Source organism: Rhineura floridana, chromosome 2 (assembly GCF_030035675.1).
Source record: "Rhineura floridana isolate rRhiFlo1 chromosome 2, rRhiFlo1.hap2, whole genome shotgun sequence".
Classification (NCBI taxonomy): Eukaryota; Metazoa; Chordata; class Lepidosauria; order Squamata; family Rhineuridae; genus Rhineura; species Rhineura floridana.
In genome coordinates this window covers 236,978,980-236,997,447 of record NC_084481.1, presented here as the reverse complement: position 1 = coordinate 236,997,447, position 18,468 = coordinate 236,978,980, and the positions used below count along the sequence as shown (strand labels likewise).

General features: G+C 47.2%; 2 protein-coding genes across 7 annotated transcripts in view; one reads left to right on the top strand and one right to left on the bottom strand.

Moving 5' to 3' along the window:
- The window catches only part of FANCM (FA complementation group M), a 70,636-nt gene extending 64,900 nt beyond the window's left edge, over positions 1-5,736 (top strand). For both annotated transcript variants that reach the window (XM_061612646.1, XM_061612645.1), the window contains 3 exons: positions 2,208-2,562; positions 4,827-5,118; positions 5,533-5,736. In XM_061612646.1, coding sequence (XP_061468630.1) covers positions 2,208-2,562; positions 4,827-5,118; positions 5,533-5,647 — 762 coding nt within the window. In that variant the 3' untranslated portion in view covers positions 5,648-5,736. The remainder of the gene's footprint in view (positions 1-2,207; positions 2,563-4,826; positions 5,119-5,532) is intronic.
- Positions 5,737-7,935: 2,199 nt separating this feature from the next.
- The window catches only part of MIS18BP1 (MIS18 binding protein 1), a 32,862-nt gene continuing 22,329 nt past the window's right edge, over positions 7,936-18,468 (bottom strand). For 3 of the 5 annotated variants that reach the window (XM_061612640.1, XM_061612641.1, XM_061612642.1), the window contains exons 11-17: positions 13,748-14,627; positions 13,224-13,390; positions 12,452-12,600; positions 11,298-11,443; positions 10,124-10,208; positions 9,688-9,745; positions 7,936-8,449 (exon numbers count right to left, since the gene is read on the bottom strand). In XM_061612640.1, the coding sequence (XP_061468624.1) occupies positions 8,358-8,449; positions 9,688-9,745; positions 10,124-10,208; positions 11,298-11,443; positions 12,452-12,600; positions 13,224-13,390; positions 13,748-14,627 (1,577 nt within the window). In that variant the 3' untranslated portion in view covers positions 7,936-8,357. Of the gene's footprint in view, positions 8,450-9,687; positions 9,746-10,123; positions 10,209-11,297; positions 11,444-12,451; positions 12,601-13,223; positions 13,391-13,747; positions 14,628-18,468 lie in introns of those variants that run through there. The other 2 variants (XM_061612643.1, XR_009760802.1) reach the window with 2 other exon arrangements.

The following is an 18,468-nucleotide window of genomic DNA, read 5'->3' as shown; positions in this document are numbered from 1 at the left end:
GGAAAATAAGCCGAGCTTAAATCCTAGCAAGATGGAGGCACTGTGGGTGACTGGCTCCCATGTCCGATAAATTGATAAATTGCCTGCCCAGGACAGGGTTGAACTCCCCCAAAGGAGCAGGTACGCAGTCTGGGGGTGCTTGTGGATTCAGCTCTGTCACTGGAGGCCCAGGTTGTCTCAGTGGCTAGAAGTGCCTTTTATCAGCTGCATCTCGTGAGACAACTGCAACCATTCCTGGGTCCGGAGAGCTTGGCCACAGTAGTTCAGCACTGGTGACTTCAAGACTGGATTACTGCAACACGCTCTATGTGGGGCTTCCCTTGCACTTGACTCGGAAACTGCAATTAGTGCAGACTCTATTCGCATATAACTATTCATATATAAAATCCTCAACAGCTTGAGACCAGTTTACTTACGAGACCACCCAATATGTGCCCACTCAAGCACTTTGGTCTGTGGAACTGTTAGAGGTGCCACCTAATACTTGTTCTGCACTTGTAAGAAATCATTCTTTTAGTGTGGCAGCATTTGCACTTTGGAACTCCCTGCCTGTTGACATTAGTCATGCGCCTCCACTGTATTCCTTTCAGCCCCTGCTTAAAACTTTTGTTTAGGTAAGCCTTTCCAGACACATAGATGTTGATGTGTTTTGCTTTTTAGCTAGTAACCATTTTATTTATTTTAAATACTTGTTTTGTTTTATTTATATTTTAATGTTTTTTGTAAACCACTTAGAGGTCTTTACTTTCAAGCAGCTTATAAATTTTGTTAAATAAACACAGTGGCTCTCCATGGCTGTGGGCAGAGGATTTTCCAGCCCTGCTGCCTAATAGCTTTTTAAGTAGAGATACAGGGGGTTGCACAAAAGACCTTCTGTGTGCAAATCAAGGAACTGTGTTTGAGATTTATTTATTTATTTACTGCTTGATGTAAAAAAAACCCTCTAAGCTGTTTACAAAAGACATTAAAATTATTGATAAAACATTAAAAAACAAGTAATTAAAACATTTTTAAAACAAAATAGCAATAGACAAAAAATACATCAGCATATATGCATCTGGATAGGCTTGCCTAAACAAAAATGTGTTAAGCAGGCGTTGAAAAGAATACAGTGAAGGCCCTGCCTGATGTCAATAGGCAGAGAATTCCAAAGAGAGCTTAATGGGATGTGCGTTTTACTGAGGGCCTGGAGTTAGCAGTACATGACTAAAGGAGGGCTGGAGAGGTTTGAGGATAATGAAATATTAGAAATGATGTAAATCGCCACCCTGCACACACCACAAAGGCCTCTCCCCCGCCCTTGGAATAATTTACAGGTGAGTTCCTCTGTGTGTGTTCTGTTATGAGGACTAGGAACACTTCTAAATAAAAGTGGGGTTTAGGTTTTGTATCACTTGTCAGATCCTTCCATTTTCTGTTTAATATTTGGACTGCCGGGCCAAACTACCAGCCCCAAGAAGGACCTAAACCTTCGTATGGCGAAAGCCAAATCTCCCCAGAATCCCTTTGCAATGAGCCTTGGTGCCATCTCTCTCCCTTGTTTCAGATCCCAAGTCTGTGTAACAACTTTTGCCCACATAATTCCTTCCCTCCCTGTTTTCCCCACTGCCAATTTCAGGCTCCTCCAGACTCAGTGTTTCTTTGACAGTATATTCTGCAGCATGTCATTGACGCAACAGGAGGGCATTAGTGGTGGATTTATACTAAACCATCCACATATCATCCTGCTTTACTAGTTACCCTACTGTGCTTCTCAGTGTTATTGCTTTGTTGCTGTCTGGAGGAGCACTCTTGCCCTAGAATGCAACAAAAGCAGGACAAGCAGAAAGCTGGAACGTTTGTAGTATAGGAAGGTACAGGATTTCAGCAGGAAGTTACAGGACATGCACTGATTGGAAACAAAACAGTACATCTGCCCCAAGACTTTTGCAGGCATAAGCAGTGTTGAAGACAGGACTGTGTGTAACCGCCCTGATACCATCATGAGCACAAATCACCATGAATACACAATAAAAAGGATGTCTGGAGGGGCCCTCAGATCATAAGCTCTTTGGAGGCAGGGACTGTGACCTTGGTCACTTATTTGGAAGGCACTGGACGCATTGACAACACAGCATGAATGTGTAAAATGAAAGGTCAGCCCTCGGACTCCCCTCAGTGTGTTTGCTCTCAGCTTAATGAGGGATCCTCTGTTGTGATGTTTTCAGCCAGGAAGCTCTTCAGGACACCTTGATGTGCTCTGTTCCTCGTCTTCCGCTGGGCTGCCCCTTGGAGACCTGAAGAACCAAACACTGCCTCTCTGTATTCTGGTGGACAGCCGCGAGATCTCCTCTGGGCCAGACGTCATTTCCACCCTGAAAGCTGTTCACAGAGTCAAGGTTCAGGTTTGCTCTCTGGGTGGCTGCGATTACGTTGTGAGCAACCGGCTGGCGGTGGAGAGGAAATGCCCAGCAGAGCTGCTGAATGCTGCACACAGGAGCAAAGCAGTCCAGAGGGTGCAACAGCTGAAGAGTACGTTTGACAGGATCTGTGTGATCGTGGAGAAGGAAAGAGTCAAAGCAGGTGGGTATCTCAGCTTGGCAGGTCTTCTGCAGACATTAAACTTTTCACCTTCCAGCTCTGCTGGTTGTGCAGGTCAGTCCTCAATGGGAAGTGCAGACAGCAGCAACAGTGAGCATGTTGGGGGACAGAGGTGGCCATTAACACGGTGCATGTCAAACCTTTTTGTCCTGCCAAGTGGCGAGGAGGACTTATGGCTGTTTCTGATCACATACAGAAGGACAGTGAGGTTCTCCTCACCCCGCCTACCAAAGTGGTTGCACAAGGCACGCAGTAAACTGCTCTCACGGCTATTCCACCAGACTATGTCTGCCACGTGGGCTAGCCAGTCTGTGTGTGCGTGTTGAATGCAGGGAATTGGTGTGTCTGGCACCCCCCTCCCCCCAAAAAAGTATCTTGGAATCATGCTTAATTCTGGGCTCTCTGATGCAGACAGAAGTTTGTGTGCTGCTGTATCATTAAGAGTTATAAATAAGCTCCATAATTACAATCTGGAGAGCCACATACTGCTTAATAAATAGGGGCAGAGCCCAGCTATGCTGGCCTGATATGCACTAAATATTTGGAAAAGGCATAGGAGGAAGACACCAGCGGTCTCCCCAGAAAGTTGAAAACAAATGTGAACTGAGCATTACGGAAAATATGCCAGGATTTGCCGCCCTGGGCTCCTAGGAGGAGCGGCAGGAAAAGTAATAAGGTAAACTGTGTTAACATACACAGAAATATGCTATAAATTGGACTTCTGCCTTGAGCAGGGGGCTGGACTCTGCCTTATAGGCCCCTTCCAACCCTACTGTTCTGATTCTGTATGGCTTGCTTTGGATGATTTGGCAACGTTGGGTTTGATGCTACACTATAAAAGCCAAAATCTTACTGCAAAATAATGCCAACTTGGTATCCAGGAAAGCTGAATTTGTCACCTTATATAGATTAGGCCAATTCTTTAAGTGCCTCTCTCTTTGCTTATTTAACTTGATTTACTGTTCCTCTTGCTCATGTGAAATGCAGAAGGAGCTCTGTGGGTACATAGTTTTACCCGCATCTTTGGATCCTTAAGGGCTATAGAGAGACTGGATATTTTTGAGATTCTAGAATCTCTGTATCTTCTCTTGCACACTTGCGGTGTAAACTGGCAAAGGACTGTAGAATTAGGGATTAGAATTAGTGCAAGAGGGCTCTGCAACAAAATGTTACAGTATAGAGTGCTTCTGTTCAGGATTCCGGTGACTTCATTGCTCCCTCTCAGTTTTTCTTTTTTTCCTCACCCAACAGCATTCTACTAAACACATTCAGTCCTCATTGTTTGTTTGGGGGGCTCTGCATCGAGCTTTTCGAGGGTGGGTGGAAACACTTCTACTTAATCCTAGCTACATCACTTTCAGTGGGCATCTCTTATTTCTTGCTTGTCCCTGGGGATATTCAAAAACAGCTTCTCAGTGTAAACCAAGAAATAATTCATTCAGGCAGTGAGACAGCTTTATATCCAAGTGTTTTTCCTTTTCCAGCTATTCCGCTCCGTTCCCCTTCCACACGGGTTTTCAATGTTACCTGTTGAGTCTTCATTGGGCAGCTTTTTGGGCTTTCCCTCCCCACTTCATGTTTCTTCTCTAAAAGCTTTTTTTTCTCCCCCTACACACTTCAGGGTTCTCCTGAATCTGCCAGAAGTTCCCTCTTGTGTGTGGGTAGTTCAGGTTTGGCTCCATTTCCGCTGGCAGGGAAAGACTTTAACAGGAAACAGAGGGGTTGGCATTCCTTTTCAAAGTTGTGCCTTTTTTTTTTTAGCAGCACAGGCACATAGATCAGTCACTCATATCTGCATCCTTGGTTTCCACTCAGAACTCTTTAAGGGTGGGAGATGAGAAAAATGGCAGTGCAAATGCCAAGATTTTACACATTGGATTCCCCTGCTCCCCTGGGCTGTGAAATGTTGATAACAGCTTATGACCTACAACGGCAGTTGTTGAATAGCTGAGAATACAAATGGCACTTCTGACCTGCTGGGGAAGGACAGAGGACCTGGCACCTTTCAGGTGTTGTTGGACTTAAACACCCAGCAGCCTCAGCTGGCGTTGATGGAGCCCAAGAACATCAGGAAGGCCCTAAGTTCCTGAACCCTGTCCTAGAGTTTTGAAGTTGCTCTTGTGCCACTTCAGGCATCAGGGAATGAAAGGCACCTAATGACAGCCAATCTGGATTTCCAGAAACCTCTCCCAGGCGGCACCATATGAGAAATTTTAACTGTGAACTCTGCTTCTGTCAACTTTCAGGAGAAGCAAGGAGAGCATTGCACAGAACCAAGCACTACAACAGCATGCTCTCGGCCTTCATCCGGGCAGGCATCCGAGTGCTCTTCAGCTCCTGCCAAGAGGAAACTGCCGGCTTGCTGAAGGAGCTGGCTTTGTTAGAGCAACGGAAAGACGCAGCCATCCTTGTGCCAACAGAGGTGGAGGGGCACAGGGAAGAAGCCTTCCGTTTCTACTTGAGTATTCCTTGTGTCGGCTACCCGGCAGCGCTCGCCTTGTGCCACTGCTTTGGCTCAGTGAAAGAGATGGCAAACAGGTATGGTCTCACCGTGATGGTTCTGGGCAAGGCCTTTGTTCTGCCAGTTAAGACCAGACAGATGCTTCATCCCTCTTCCCCCCCCCCCCCAAAAAAACCTGACTGGCTTCCCTCTTCCCCCTGAACATGGAGGGTTTATAAAGCTGTTGTGGCTAATAGCTATTCAGAGACCTCTCTTCCTCCTCCAGACCTAGGCCAGCAGCCATTGAGGCGACAAATTCCACCAGGCAACTTCGTGTTGTATGAAAAAATACCTAATTAGCTTGTTACTCCTTCCCTGTTCCGTCCCTGCGCCTCTCCTTCCTTTCAAGCACTTTTGATGGGACATCCATTGGCCCAAACAGACAGCATTTCCAAAGTCGCCTTCTGCCTTAATACGGACCCCAGCATTCCTTTCCTTCTGCTCTTTTCCAGTTCCCCGGGCGAGATGGCAGCCCGCACCCAGATGAGCCAGCAGAAGGCAGAGGAGGTCTACCATTATGTCCACTATGCTGTTGATGCCCAGATGCTGCCTGACAAGATCACATGACCAACTGGGAAATCAGAGGGCAGCCCTTTTTTAAAGATGCACTTTATTGTTACATTTCCTCTCTGTAACATATGTAAATAAACTTTCAAACGCAGTGCGTTTCTGTATTGCAGGCTGCCGTTTTCTTCCAGAGGAGGCTGGCAGCTGCCGATGCAGGCCTCTTCCAGTCCGGTTATTCTGAAACAGCTAGAGCCATGTCCGTCAAGGCAGCTCAGGCCTCTGCTGGAAGTCGCCCTATCTCAGCCACAGGGTGTTGCAGGAACTCTTCTCCCAACGTCCTTGCAAAGCCACAAATACTCTGGGTCTCCCTTCCCTGCAGAGTGTTGAGAGTAAAGGTTTGTGCACCAGCTTACAGATGGGAGGCATGTGATCCTCCACCTCCCATCATCCTTCTTCCTGCCAGGTGAGGCTGATGGGAGTTGGAGTCCAACAAGATGGGGAGGGCCAGGTGTTCCGCAAGCTGGACTCTGGTAGCTACAAGGTTTTTTTTGGGGGGGGGGGGAGAGAGAGAAGGATATGAGCCAGTGTGGTGTAGTGGTTAAGGTGTTGGACTACAACCTGGGAGACCAGGGTTTGAATCCCCACACAGCCACGAAGCTCACTGGGTGACCTTGGGCCAGTCACTGCCTCTCAGCCTCAGAGGAAGGCAATGGGAAACCTCCTCTGAATACCTTACCCTATTCATAGGGTTGACATAAGTCGGGATCGATTTGAAGGCAGTCCATTTCCTTTTTTCAGGAGAGAGTGGGTTGCAAGGTTTTGCTAAGTGCATGGACTACTCATGCAAAAAGGTGGTCTCTCCTCTTTGCTTGATCATGGTGTAAGGGGGTAGGGACCGCACCAAATTGCTGTGAAGCAGAATGGGTTGTGAAGAGCAACAGAATAGCAGACAGGCTTCTAGAACCCAGTGAATGTGAGGATCCCACAGGGAATAGCGGAGTAAGAAAGGCATCACAAACAAGGGCATTAGGAACCCACAAATGGTTGCCTTGAAGAAAAGGGAACAAAGATTGAGCCAGTCATGGGATTATGCCTGCATAGTCAGACTTTATACAAGTTGTAAAAACTGCTACGCTTAGTTTAAGGTGCAGGTTTGTTTTGTGCATAATTCAGGTGATTTGCTGCCATCTTGTGGGATATTGTCCATTGGCGCTTTTTAAAAGTTTGCATGGGTCTTTCCTGTGACAGATGTTTAGGAGAAATGTGACTAATGGAGTCATTGAAAGGCACTCTCGAGGTGAACAGTAAAAAGCTGCTGCCATCCCAGCCCAGATTGAAAACATCTGATCCAAAAGTGATACAGGATTCTCGATTGCTCTTCAGGAATTTCTATGGAAACAGGTAGATGTATACCATCTGCCTGTATTATCCTGAAATTTCAGCAGTTCAGCTGCCCATTTGCCATTATTAACTGCCCCACTAGGGACCAGCTTATCGTCTTGCTCTTCCTCTTAAGCTCAGCAGTGATTCTTACCCCGTGGAAATTACACCTTTGTGGACACTTGCTAGCCAGGTACCAGCTCTTTGTTTAAACTAATTTACAGCCTAACTTGCAGTAGAGCTTCCACTGAAATGGCCAGGTCAATCCATGGCTTCATCTTGTTATGATCTCAGACTCCAAGATCTGTCAAACAGCTAAAGCAAAGCACAAGGTTACTCTTCCTGTCCCCCCATAGTTTAAGCACTGGTTGCTGTGGAACTTGAGGCTGGGGAGGGGAGACAGAATGAGCACGCATGAACTCTTCCATTCTTTTATTAAAGGAGAGAATTAAAATAGAGATGCTAGAACTGGTATCAGCGGCCTGAGGGACCTTACACCCTACCTCACCTTCACAGGGCATCACCTTTCCAGCACTATCACACCTTCCTTATGGAAGACATTAGCCTGCTTCCTAGAAAATGCAGCTTGGCAGGAATGTTGCTCTTCCTTCCTTCTTGTTTTTGTGGTGGTTCCAATGGGGGCTGTTTGGTTGGTATCAACCAAGGACAGGGCTTTTGTGCCCTCCCTGAAGAGGTACATCTTTCTCCCTCGTTACTGCCTTTCAGGAAGAGCTTTAAAACATTCCTGTTTGCCCAGGCATTTGATGGCTGAAAGACACTTTCTGTAGCCACCCTAATCACTGCTTTGAATGTTTTTAGATTTTATTTTTTTAAATTGCTGTGTTTGGCACCTTGGATGGGATATAAATTAAATAAAATCTAAGTTGCTAATTAAAGGCTTCAGCCTACATTCTGCTTGCCTATGGAAGTATGTAAGTGCACGCTCAAAAGTTTTCAAAACATTTAAAAGCCACTGAGAAAACAAGTTTAATACAAAAATATGTAAATGCTGTTCTTTACAGAGGAAGTTTAAAGATTCTTTGATATGCTAAACACCACTTTTGGAAGTTTCTTATACAGTAACTTTTAAAAACATTTTGCTACTAAAAAGCCCAAATGCAGCCTCCTTAGCAGGAAAATGGCACAATAACCAACCATGGCAGACTTCTTTGTATTTTGACCACCACCACAGCACACAGTGAAGCTTTGCTGGGCACCAACCTAACGCAGCTCAAGGAAGAGCTCAACCTTCATAGGTCTGTGTAATCCACAAAAATAAAGTCATGAGAAACCGTTTTGACTTTGAGAAGGTGACTCAGGACATGTTGCAGAACTGCCTGTTGCCAGAGGAAGATATAACATGATCAGCCTGGTAAAGGCAGTTGGCTGCCTAACTGGAAAAATACAAGTCCTCCTCTTCGTCAGATGGCATTCCTTCATCCACTTGGAAGAGATGTCCCACCTCTGCTGAACCCAAGGCACCTGTAGCAGCAGAAGAGACTATGTGAGTTATAAGGAGGATTCCATTAGAGCAGGGGTAGTTTTCTGAAGCTTGTAGTCCAAAACAATCTGGAGGACCACAGGTTCACCACCCCTGCATTAGATGTAGGATAGGTTCCAATTTGATTCACTTTCAAGGTGGAGCCGTACAGCTAACCTGGAAAGACTCAACTGATATGGTCGGGGGGAGGGGGGAAGGCTCTAGACATAGATAGGCACAGATGGGAAGGGCCAGATAGCTCAGTGGTAGAGCATCTGCCTTGAATGCAGAAGGTTCCAGCTGCAATCCCTGTCATCTCCAAGTAGGGCCCTGCCAGAAACCCTGAAGACAATACTGAGCTGGATGGACCATTGGCCTGACTCAGCATAAGGCAGCTCCCTGCGTTCCTAGGCAGTGAAACAGATATGATTCCAAATCAATTAATTGGGGAGGGCAGCATTACGGCAACATGCATCCACAACACAGGAAACTAGATTTTTTGTGGGCAATACTCACAATTTGGCTAAATGTAGCCAAGTGGAAAATTTGAGGTTTCAGCTACTGAAGCTTTTCTTGTTTAAAATAGAGTTTCTAACAAAGTAAACTCCCAAAGGATATGCATTCAGAAAAAGGACAGCAGCAGGAAGTGGGTGCCTCATGGTGGCCATGAGTGCCCAATGTGAGCTTTATAGGCTAGCCCAACACCAAAGCCTGCGACTGAACTGTGCAGATGGAAATACCTTCAGAGACATTCCCAGACCTTGCTATGTGCACTGTTCTGCCCTTGTTGTCTGGTACGTAACACAGAACTACTCACCAACTCACTCTGAGATCTCTGTTTCACACACCTTCACCGGACACGTTGACCGCCCCCCCCTTCCTACTGGTATCTCTCAAAAAGAAAAGCCTTTCCACATGAGGTCAATGCAACTCCTTTCCTACAGCTGATAATGATCAACAGAAAAGGGCCCATTCTCCCCCCCAAAAAAATCAGGGCACTTATTACACCTGTCCAGACATACATTTCTTGGGGTGCTCCCTAAGTGCCAACCCATGCACAGCCAGGCTTTCTCCCGTACATGTAAAGCTGCTCTCCGGTGCATTTTTACATGTACATAGAAGGCTGTTTCACGGTAAGACCAATGGTCCCACGTCCCCACCCACACCCCCAAAACACCTACACAGACTCTTTCTAGAGACCTGCCACTTGCAATTCAGGGCAAACAACAGAAATGCTCACCTTCAAAGGCAAAGGTGTTCATTCTTCGAGAGGTGGGTGTCATGAACACGGTCTCAGCCTGTGGAAACAAAGGAAACGTTGCATCCCCCAAACTGAGGCTTCATAAGAGAGGCTCAGCAACACCAGGGTGCTCAAAGCAAGCAAGGGGGCCAAGGGTACCAACCAGGGCACAATTTAGGTTTGGACAATCACCAAGGGCCAGTAAAGCCAATACTAGGATATACTGGGCCATTGTCAGAGTACTGAGGCAGCTATTGATAGACTGACTCTCCATGTTTATTATTGGCAAAACTGACCGTTAAAAAAAAGAAGAGCTGACCTCAAAGACGGGCAATTGTGGGTTCACCACTCTCTAAGAGTTTACTATAATTTTAGGAACACCACTTTTTTCAGTTTTTAAAGGAGCTTGATGTGTTCTGCTGAATTGGAAACATACCGATTTCTTCTTCACATTGTGCCATGTGTGTCCCTTGCCTTTGATGTTCTTTTGCAGATGGAAGACATGCTTCTCATATTCCTTCCTATAACAGAAAACATTTTATTTAATAAGTTTCTAATCTGCCCTTCTTCATAAGATACCAGGGCAGGATACAATACATATATGTTGCACTAAAATAATCAAAATATAAATCAATTTACAAAAACAAAAAAAGGAAACAGTGCAAACGTAAATATTACAAAACCCATAAAAAAACCCTCAAGACGAGCTACTCACCTGCCTCCAGAGGGAGAGCATTTTCAGTTGGGGCACCAACACAGAGGAGGCCCTTTCCCACATCACCATCTAGCATACCCCTCCCACCAGTGGTACAGTGAGGAGGCCCTCCTCCCCCGCCAACCTTCAAGCACAAGCAGACTGATACAGGGAGAGTTGCTCCTTCAGGGATTTGGGTCCCAAGTCATTTAGGACTTCATAGGTCAGTACCAGGACCTTGAATTCAGCCCCAAAGCATAATCAGTATGACATGATTAGCTATCCTAGGCTACTTAGGCAGCTATAAACCTGCCCTAATCTCGAAGAGTGTATGAGATCTGTCAATCCCCTCCAATGCAAAGAGGCAAAATGAAGAACAAAAGGGCAGTCTCTATGTTGCCTGTGGGTCTGCAGCATCAGAATCAGCAGGATGACAATCGTTCGTTTCTTATACCAGCAGGAGAGCAAGAAGCTTGGGTGAAAGAGAGGGAGGATGTGGAGATGGGGCCGGCTGTGCTCTTCAGTTGCCTTCATGTAAGGCCTTCAGCTTGGCTCTGGTTTTTCAGTGACTTCAGACTTCCACCCAGGGGCCCTTGCCCATCATGCCATGAGCCCTTCTACATCCCATTCCCCACCCACTGCCAACAGCACTTCCCAGCATGCTTTGCTTTGAAAGGTTCGCCTCATTGTTTGCCTCTTCCCTGCTCCCAGCCAAATCCATAATTTAATTCCAAATCATGTACAAATAAGCTAAAGTTCTACTACATGAATGGTGCACGCATGCTGGCTTGAATTCTATACCTAGCTTGTCCTCTTGAGGAGCCTGGCATTTTAAGGGGGGGGGGTGTGCTGCTCTGATCGTAGCAGGAACCTTAGTCATGCCCTTATCTTATGAGAAGCAACCTGGAATACACACCTGTCCAAAGATTCCAGCATGCCAGGGCTGACATGCTCACACTGGGGGGTTTTCACCAATGGGAAGATGGCCGAGGAGGGTGTGATAGGGTGGCTGTCTTTCAGCTGGAAGACGTCTTCCTCTGGGATGGTGCGGAACTGTGGCAACTACAGATCACATCCTTGTTACCCCCCCATAAGGACACAGAGTTTCCTTTTTGTCGGAAGTGCACCAGCACTCTCTGCCTAACCCGAGAAAATTCTGCTTTGCCATCTATATTCAACTGGGTTTTCTACCGTCCACAAGTATTTTGGCAATAGTATATATTAACAGTTCAACTCTGTGAAAGAAGGCTGGCATTAAAATCTCATGTTTTAGAGGCAGGATTCAAAAGGCCTTAAGGAAAGAGTGTGTCTGCATCTGTGCACATATGTTTCATTAGATACCTAGAACCCCTTGAGTGTCTATAGTAACTGCAGGAGTCCACAAGATTTAGACTGATCACAGAAGCCAACCAAAATTTGTAGGCACAAGTAAACTTGTCCTGGAGAGAAGAGGTCTTCCCTGCTGTCACCCTGAGCTTTGGAGCATCTCTGAGGCCTACGAAGAGGCTGGGGTGGACCCTTTCTCCACTTCTGAGCAGAGAAAGGGGGCAAACTCAAGATGAGCTTTGGTGGTGCTCACAAAGGGGCCAGTAAATTTATGGATCCATGAAGTGGATCTGAGCCATGATTATTTTTATTGCATGTGGTATAGGTGCATTTAAAAAAATACAAAAGGATCACGCATGAACAAGATTAACAGGTATCATACGCAAATATAAATGGGTATGAAATCCGTCATACATGTCAGCCACTTTTTGGACAACATAACAATAAAAATTAATTTAAAACACAAAAATAGAAGATAATAAAACAAAAACAAGCAAATAGCCATATAAACTCTGTCACGAATCAGTATCTTGATCAAAATTCTCGGAAGTCTTTTGCCTCCTCTCCTGAAACAGCATTTGCGGCTCCATCTGTTCCTGTACTTTACTGGACCAATACATCCACCTTTCTATAAAATAATGTTCTTGTTGGTGCCCTTCTGCCGCTCTCACAAGATTAGCTAACATCAATGTCCCCATCGCTTTCTTTGCTGTCCAGCTCTCTTAACGCAGGCGCCCTTGTTACCTTTGTGCTCCTGTTCTGAAAGGGACTTGCACTGAAGAGGTCATCACGGTTGTCCTTGGCCATCTGCTCAAGGAAGTGGCGCATCTGCTGCTTCCTTCTCAGAGTTCCCACCTTGGCCACAATTGCTACTGGCTGCTTCACCCCCTCCTCTGCCAACAAGGAGGAGACACAGACAGACACAGCTGTCAGCTGTGCAGAGCCATGCAGAGACTCACGTTGGCACAGAGGAGCTTGCAGGCAGCGGCAACCAGCCGCCTTGGGAAAACCCTGTCATCATCCGCACTGGCCTGCCTTCCCATTTTGGCAAGGCATCCCCCCTGCCAACACTACCTCCTTGGCTAGCACCATAAAATATCACCCCTGTTATTCACTTACTGACTTTGAATTCTGCTGCCCTTCAACCCAAAGGTCCGACATGTGGATTTGGCATACCATTTTAAAGGTGGAGTTCAGAGATAAAGAGCTCTCTCTCAAACGCTCTTGCCTGCTCTCCGCCTGGCTCGGCTCTCCTCTCCTCCTCCACCCCACTCCCTGAAGTGCTCAGATTGCATTTTGGTTCTCCCAAGCACAGGCTCACAAGCATGTCCTTTCCCATTCTTGAAACACCCACCCACACCCCCCAAAACAAACAAACAGGAGCGGGGGAGGGACAGACAGCAGCTTGGCTCTTCCAGGCCTCCTGCGCTGCTCCCAGGAGGGGAGGAGACGGAGTGGCGCTCGGCCCCTTGCCTGGCCTGCCAATGGGGAAGACAGGCACAAGGCCAGCCTGTACCTCTTTCTTCCTTTTTCCCACGTTTGGCGGTCCTCTTTGGGGCCTGCTTCCTGCCTTCCTGCTCTGCCATGTACCTTTGCTGGCATGCTTCAACAGATCGCGTCCCCACGGCCGTTGCTACATCCAGCCAGTAGCCATTCTTGTGCTTAGGAAAAGAAGCCACAGCCCTGCAAAGCATGGAAGACTCAATGAAGCTCATCATGACTCGGACTCCAGTATCAGTAATGAACGGAGGGCTTGCAGCCTACATTAGACAGATCAGAAAGGAATGGAGAAGAAGCCAGGAATTTCCTGCAAGGCATAAGGAGAAGGGGGGGGGAGGGAAGAGCTGATCAAGTAGGTGATAAGCATAGAGAGGATGAGCAGAGCAAGGTTTGAAAATGTCGGCTGAATATGGAAATGCTAACTAAGAATGAGGGCTTAGCAGGTTTTACTATCCTTGCACTGTAAAGAGCTCTCATCTCCCAGCAGTGGCGGGGGGGGGAGGGGGAAGAGCTTTACTGTTACCAAACTTGACCACTTGCCTGTGTAGCTTCTGCAATTCCGTCTCCGTCCAGTCTTCATTAACATCTGGGAAAGAATCCCTCGCCTTCCATAACAGCCTCTTGCCAGGTGTCCTTCCAGCAACAGCCAAGGACTTTGCACTCTTGGAAATTTCACCATTGCCTCTTTCTGCACCTGCTTCTAACTTTCCTTCGTCCAGTTGAAACTCTCTAGTACTCGTCTCACTTTCGGACTCTGATTCAAGTATGTACTTTTTAGCTTTTTGGATCCTCCTGAGAGACCCTTGCCTAGCCTGCCTCTCAAACCCAGGAGAACACCTGGCCAAGGTAGGCGAAGAGCTCTTTCCAGGGGGCTCCTCCAACTTGCCATTCTGGCCAGAGTGGGCCACCCTCATCTTTCTGCTCAGAGAAAGGGCGGAAGGAGCCTCTGTTCCTCTGGGCTCAGGCAACTGCTTCCTTGCATCACTTTCTTCCCCTCTTTTGAAAGACGGCTGTGCTTTCCTCTTGATACATGGGCTATCGTCACTAGATTCATCTTCATTTGTGCTGGGGACGCGTTCTGCAACTTGCTCCGTTTGGCAGGCTCGTTTCCGTGATCTTAATGGGTATTGGAAAATGGCTGGTTCTCTGTCAGCTAAATGTCTTCCATAGCCATTGGCTTTTCCACCCTGCTTTGGCACATTCCTCTTCCTTCTGGAGTGGCGGCTATTCTTGGAGTTCTTTCCACACAGCTTTTTATGGTTCAGTGGCGTCAAGGTAACAACAGCCTGCTTCTTCCGAACATCATCAATGGTGAATTCATGGTCGCTTTCCTCAGAGTCTGAAACACAATGTTGAGAATTTTGCTTATCATCAGGCTTAGTTTGTCTGGTGGTCTTTTCAAGTCTTGCACTAGTTTTTCCTATGGGTGAAAAAAAAAAATTCTCCATAGACTCATATAACCTCACATTTGGAAACGCTCTCCAAAGGTTAATCCAAACTGTCGTACAGTGAAACTAAGCAATATACCCATCATGCAATGCTGTTTCTCTCCAAAAACGAGATGAAACTGCAATGGGGACAACACTGATAAACCTGAGCCAAAAACTGGAAGCCCCTTCCTAGGTAGGTTTGGTTGCCCCCGTCTCTTTCACCAGGGGCTTGAATCTCTCCCTAATATTTGAACTGGTTGTTAACTACTCTGTTTTAATGCTGTATTGTTTTTTCTCTTTATTTTTTAATGGATGTAAATAATAATAATAATAATAATAATAATAATAATAATAATAATAATAATAATAATAATAATAATAAAATTTAATTTTTGTGTCGCCTATCTGGCCGAAGCCACTCTAGGTGACGTACACATTAAAATTCAATAAAACACACTATGATTACAAAACAAAATACAATGCAGTCAACAATGATGCAGGCATAAATTATGTAGGGCAATCAATAAACAATTTCCACAAAAACAATAAACAATCACAGAAAAAAAATTAGCCCACCCCGGAGATCCCAAAGGCCTGTCCAAAGAGCCAAGTTTTTAAGGCTCGGCGGAATGTATTCAGGGAAGGGGCGTGGCAAAGATCAAACGGGAGAGAGTTCCAGAGAGTGGGGGCCGGCTCTGAAAATGCCCTCTCTCTAGTCCCCACCAACCTAGCTGTTTTCGTTGGTGGGACTGAGAGAAGGCCCTGCGTGGCTGATCTAGTCGGGCGGCTTAATTTGTGGTGCTGGAGGTGCTCCTTCAGGTAAACTGGACCGAAACCACATAGGGATTTAAAGGTTAACACCAATACCTTGAATTGGGCCCGGAAAACAATTGGAAGCCAGTGCAGTTGAAATAACACTGGCGTGATGTGATCGCGGCGGCAGCTGTTTGTAAGCAACCGAGCCGCCGCATTCTGCACCAATTGTAATTTCCGGACCGTTTTCAAGGGTAACCCCACATAGAGCGCATTGCAGTAGTCTAATCGCGAGGTGACCAGGGCATGTACTACCAGTGGGAGCTGATGAATAGGGAGGTAGGGTTGCAGCCTCCGTATGAGGCGTAGTTGATACCAAGCTGCCCGGCTCACTGCCGAAATCTGAGCCTCCATGGACAGCTTGGAATCAAGAACAACCCCGAGGCTGCGGACCTGATCTTTCAGGGGTAAACTCACCCCATTAAGCCTCAGGTCAACAACACCCAACCTTCCCGTCACCCACAAGCAGCACCTCGGTCTTATCAGGATTGAGCTTCAGCCTGTTCCTTCCCATCCACCCACTCACGGATTCCAGGCACTTGGACAAGGTCTCCACAGCCAACTCCGGTGAGGATTTAAAGGAGAGGTAGAGCTGCGTGTCATCAGCATATTGGTGACACCGCAGCTCAAACCTCCTGATGATAGCTCCCAGCGGTTTTATATAGATGTTAAATAGCATGGGAGAGAGGATAGAGCCCTGTGGCACTCCACAAGTGAGGGGCCAAGGGTCTGAAACCTCATCTCCCAATGCTACCTGTTGGTGCCTGTCAGAGAGAAAGGAACGGAACCACTGTAAAACAGTGCCTCCTATTCCCAATCCCTCTAGGCGATCCAACAGGATACCGTGGTCGACGGTATCAAAAGCCGCTAAGAGATCTAGGAGGACTAGAAAGGTGAATTCTCCCCTGTCTAATGCCCTCCTCATATCATCCACCAGAGCGACCAAGGCTGTTTCAGTACTATGTCCAGTCCTGAAACCCGATTGGTATGGATCCAAGTAATCCACTTCATCCAAGTGTGCTGACAACTGGCTAGCCACCACTCGCTCAATGATCTTGCCCAAAAATGGCAAATTTGAAATGGGGCAAAAGTTGTTCAAGACTAGGGGATCCAAGGAGGGTTTTTTCAAAATAGGTTTTATAATTGCCTCCTTGAGGGCCGGTGGCAGTACACCCTCTTTCAAGGATGCACACACGTCAACATTTACCACCGCCCTGATCCCTTCGCCCAATTTCTCCTTACAATTCATAAGGAACCATGATGGGCAAGGATCAGCCAGACAGGTGGTAGGCTTCACCGTTGAAAGTACCTTGTCCACATCCTCAGAAGGAAGAGGCCGAAACCGATCCCATTGAACCGGATTGCAACTGGTCAACTCAGGATCCTCCACTGCATCCACAGCGTACGGAATCGTGTTCTTCAGGTGTTCGATTTTATCAGCAAAGTGCCTTCCCAATTTGTCACAGGAAGCCTTAGAATGTTCCAGGGGTTCCTGAGCGACTGGACCAACCAGGCTTCAGACCACCTGGAACAGCTTCCTGGGACAGCACTCTGCGGATGCAATAGAGGCAGCAAAGAAATCCTTCTTTGTTGCCTTTATTGCCACCTGGTAGGCAGCTATTGCTGCTCTTACCTGTGTCTGAACATCTTCAGAGCGGGATTTCCGTCACCGGCGTTCTAGTCGTCTCACCTCCTGTCTCAGACTTCGCAACTGGGGTGTGTACCACGGTACGGTCTGAGTTCTATTCAGGGGGAGAGGACGCTTTGGAGCCACCTGGTCTAATGCCCTGGTGATTCCCTCATTCCACTCCCTCACCAGGGCTTCGACCGGGCGACCTTCAGCAGGTTCCAATTCCCCCAGCGCAGTCAGGAATCCATCCGGATCCATCAGGCGCCTGGGGCGGACCATTGTAATAGGTCCTTTACCCCTGCAGAGGGTGTGTGGCAACAAGAGGTCAAAGTTCACCAGACAGTGATCTGACCATGACACGGGGGTAAAAGAAATAGCCCCCAACTTCAGAACACTCCCTGCCATTCCCAAGACAAATACAAGGTCGAGAGCATGACCGGCTACATGGGTGGGCTCAGTGTTACTAAGGTGCAGTTCCCAGGAAGCCATGGTTTCGAGGAAATCCCGAGGGGCTCCAACGAGAGTGGTCTCAGCATGCACGTTAAAGTCCCCCAACACTAACAGTTCTGGGGAAAGCAGTCGTACATCCGAGACCACCTCTAGCACCTCAGTCAGGGAGTCTGCCGTGCAGTGGGGCGGGCGGTACACAAGCAGGATCCCCAAACTGCCCTTCGAGCCCAACCTCCAGTACATGCAATCAACAAACTTGGTCTTAGGAAGCAGGGGCCTGGTGAAAATCAAAGACCCCCGATAGATGACTTCCACACCACCTCCCCGCCTTCCTACCCTCGGTTGCTGCGCGTAATGGAAACCTGGTGGACACATGGCCTCAAGAATGGGAGCTGAGGCCTCGTCCAGCCAGGTTTCCATAACACACACCAGGTCTGCGCACTCATCCAGTATCATATCATGGATGATAGATGTTTTTTGTGTCACAGACCTGGCATTACAGAGCAGCAGTCGAAGGTCGGTAGGAATCCTGCGTCCTCCAGTTAACTTATGGTTTTGGGCAGACCTGGAACAGGGGATGGGTATTATGCATCTATCCCCTGTTCCTCTAATTTGACGTGGTCTGCCCCTAGCATTAATCCAGCGCCTGCCGCCCAATCTTGGTATAACTTGGCCCCCATCCTTCTCTGTTCCATCCCCCTCCGGCCTACACATGCCCCTATCCCTGTTGCCTAATGGACAGGCCTAACCAAAAACAATGATAAAAATAAAAACCCACCCCGGAGACTGCCAGCCACTCCTTTAAGACCGCAGACAAAATTACTTAAAACCACATATATACAAAACCAGACATATAACCCACAACAATCACCTGACATACAGCAATTATATGAGTAAACAACCATACATACAAACATATAAACATACACACTCACTCA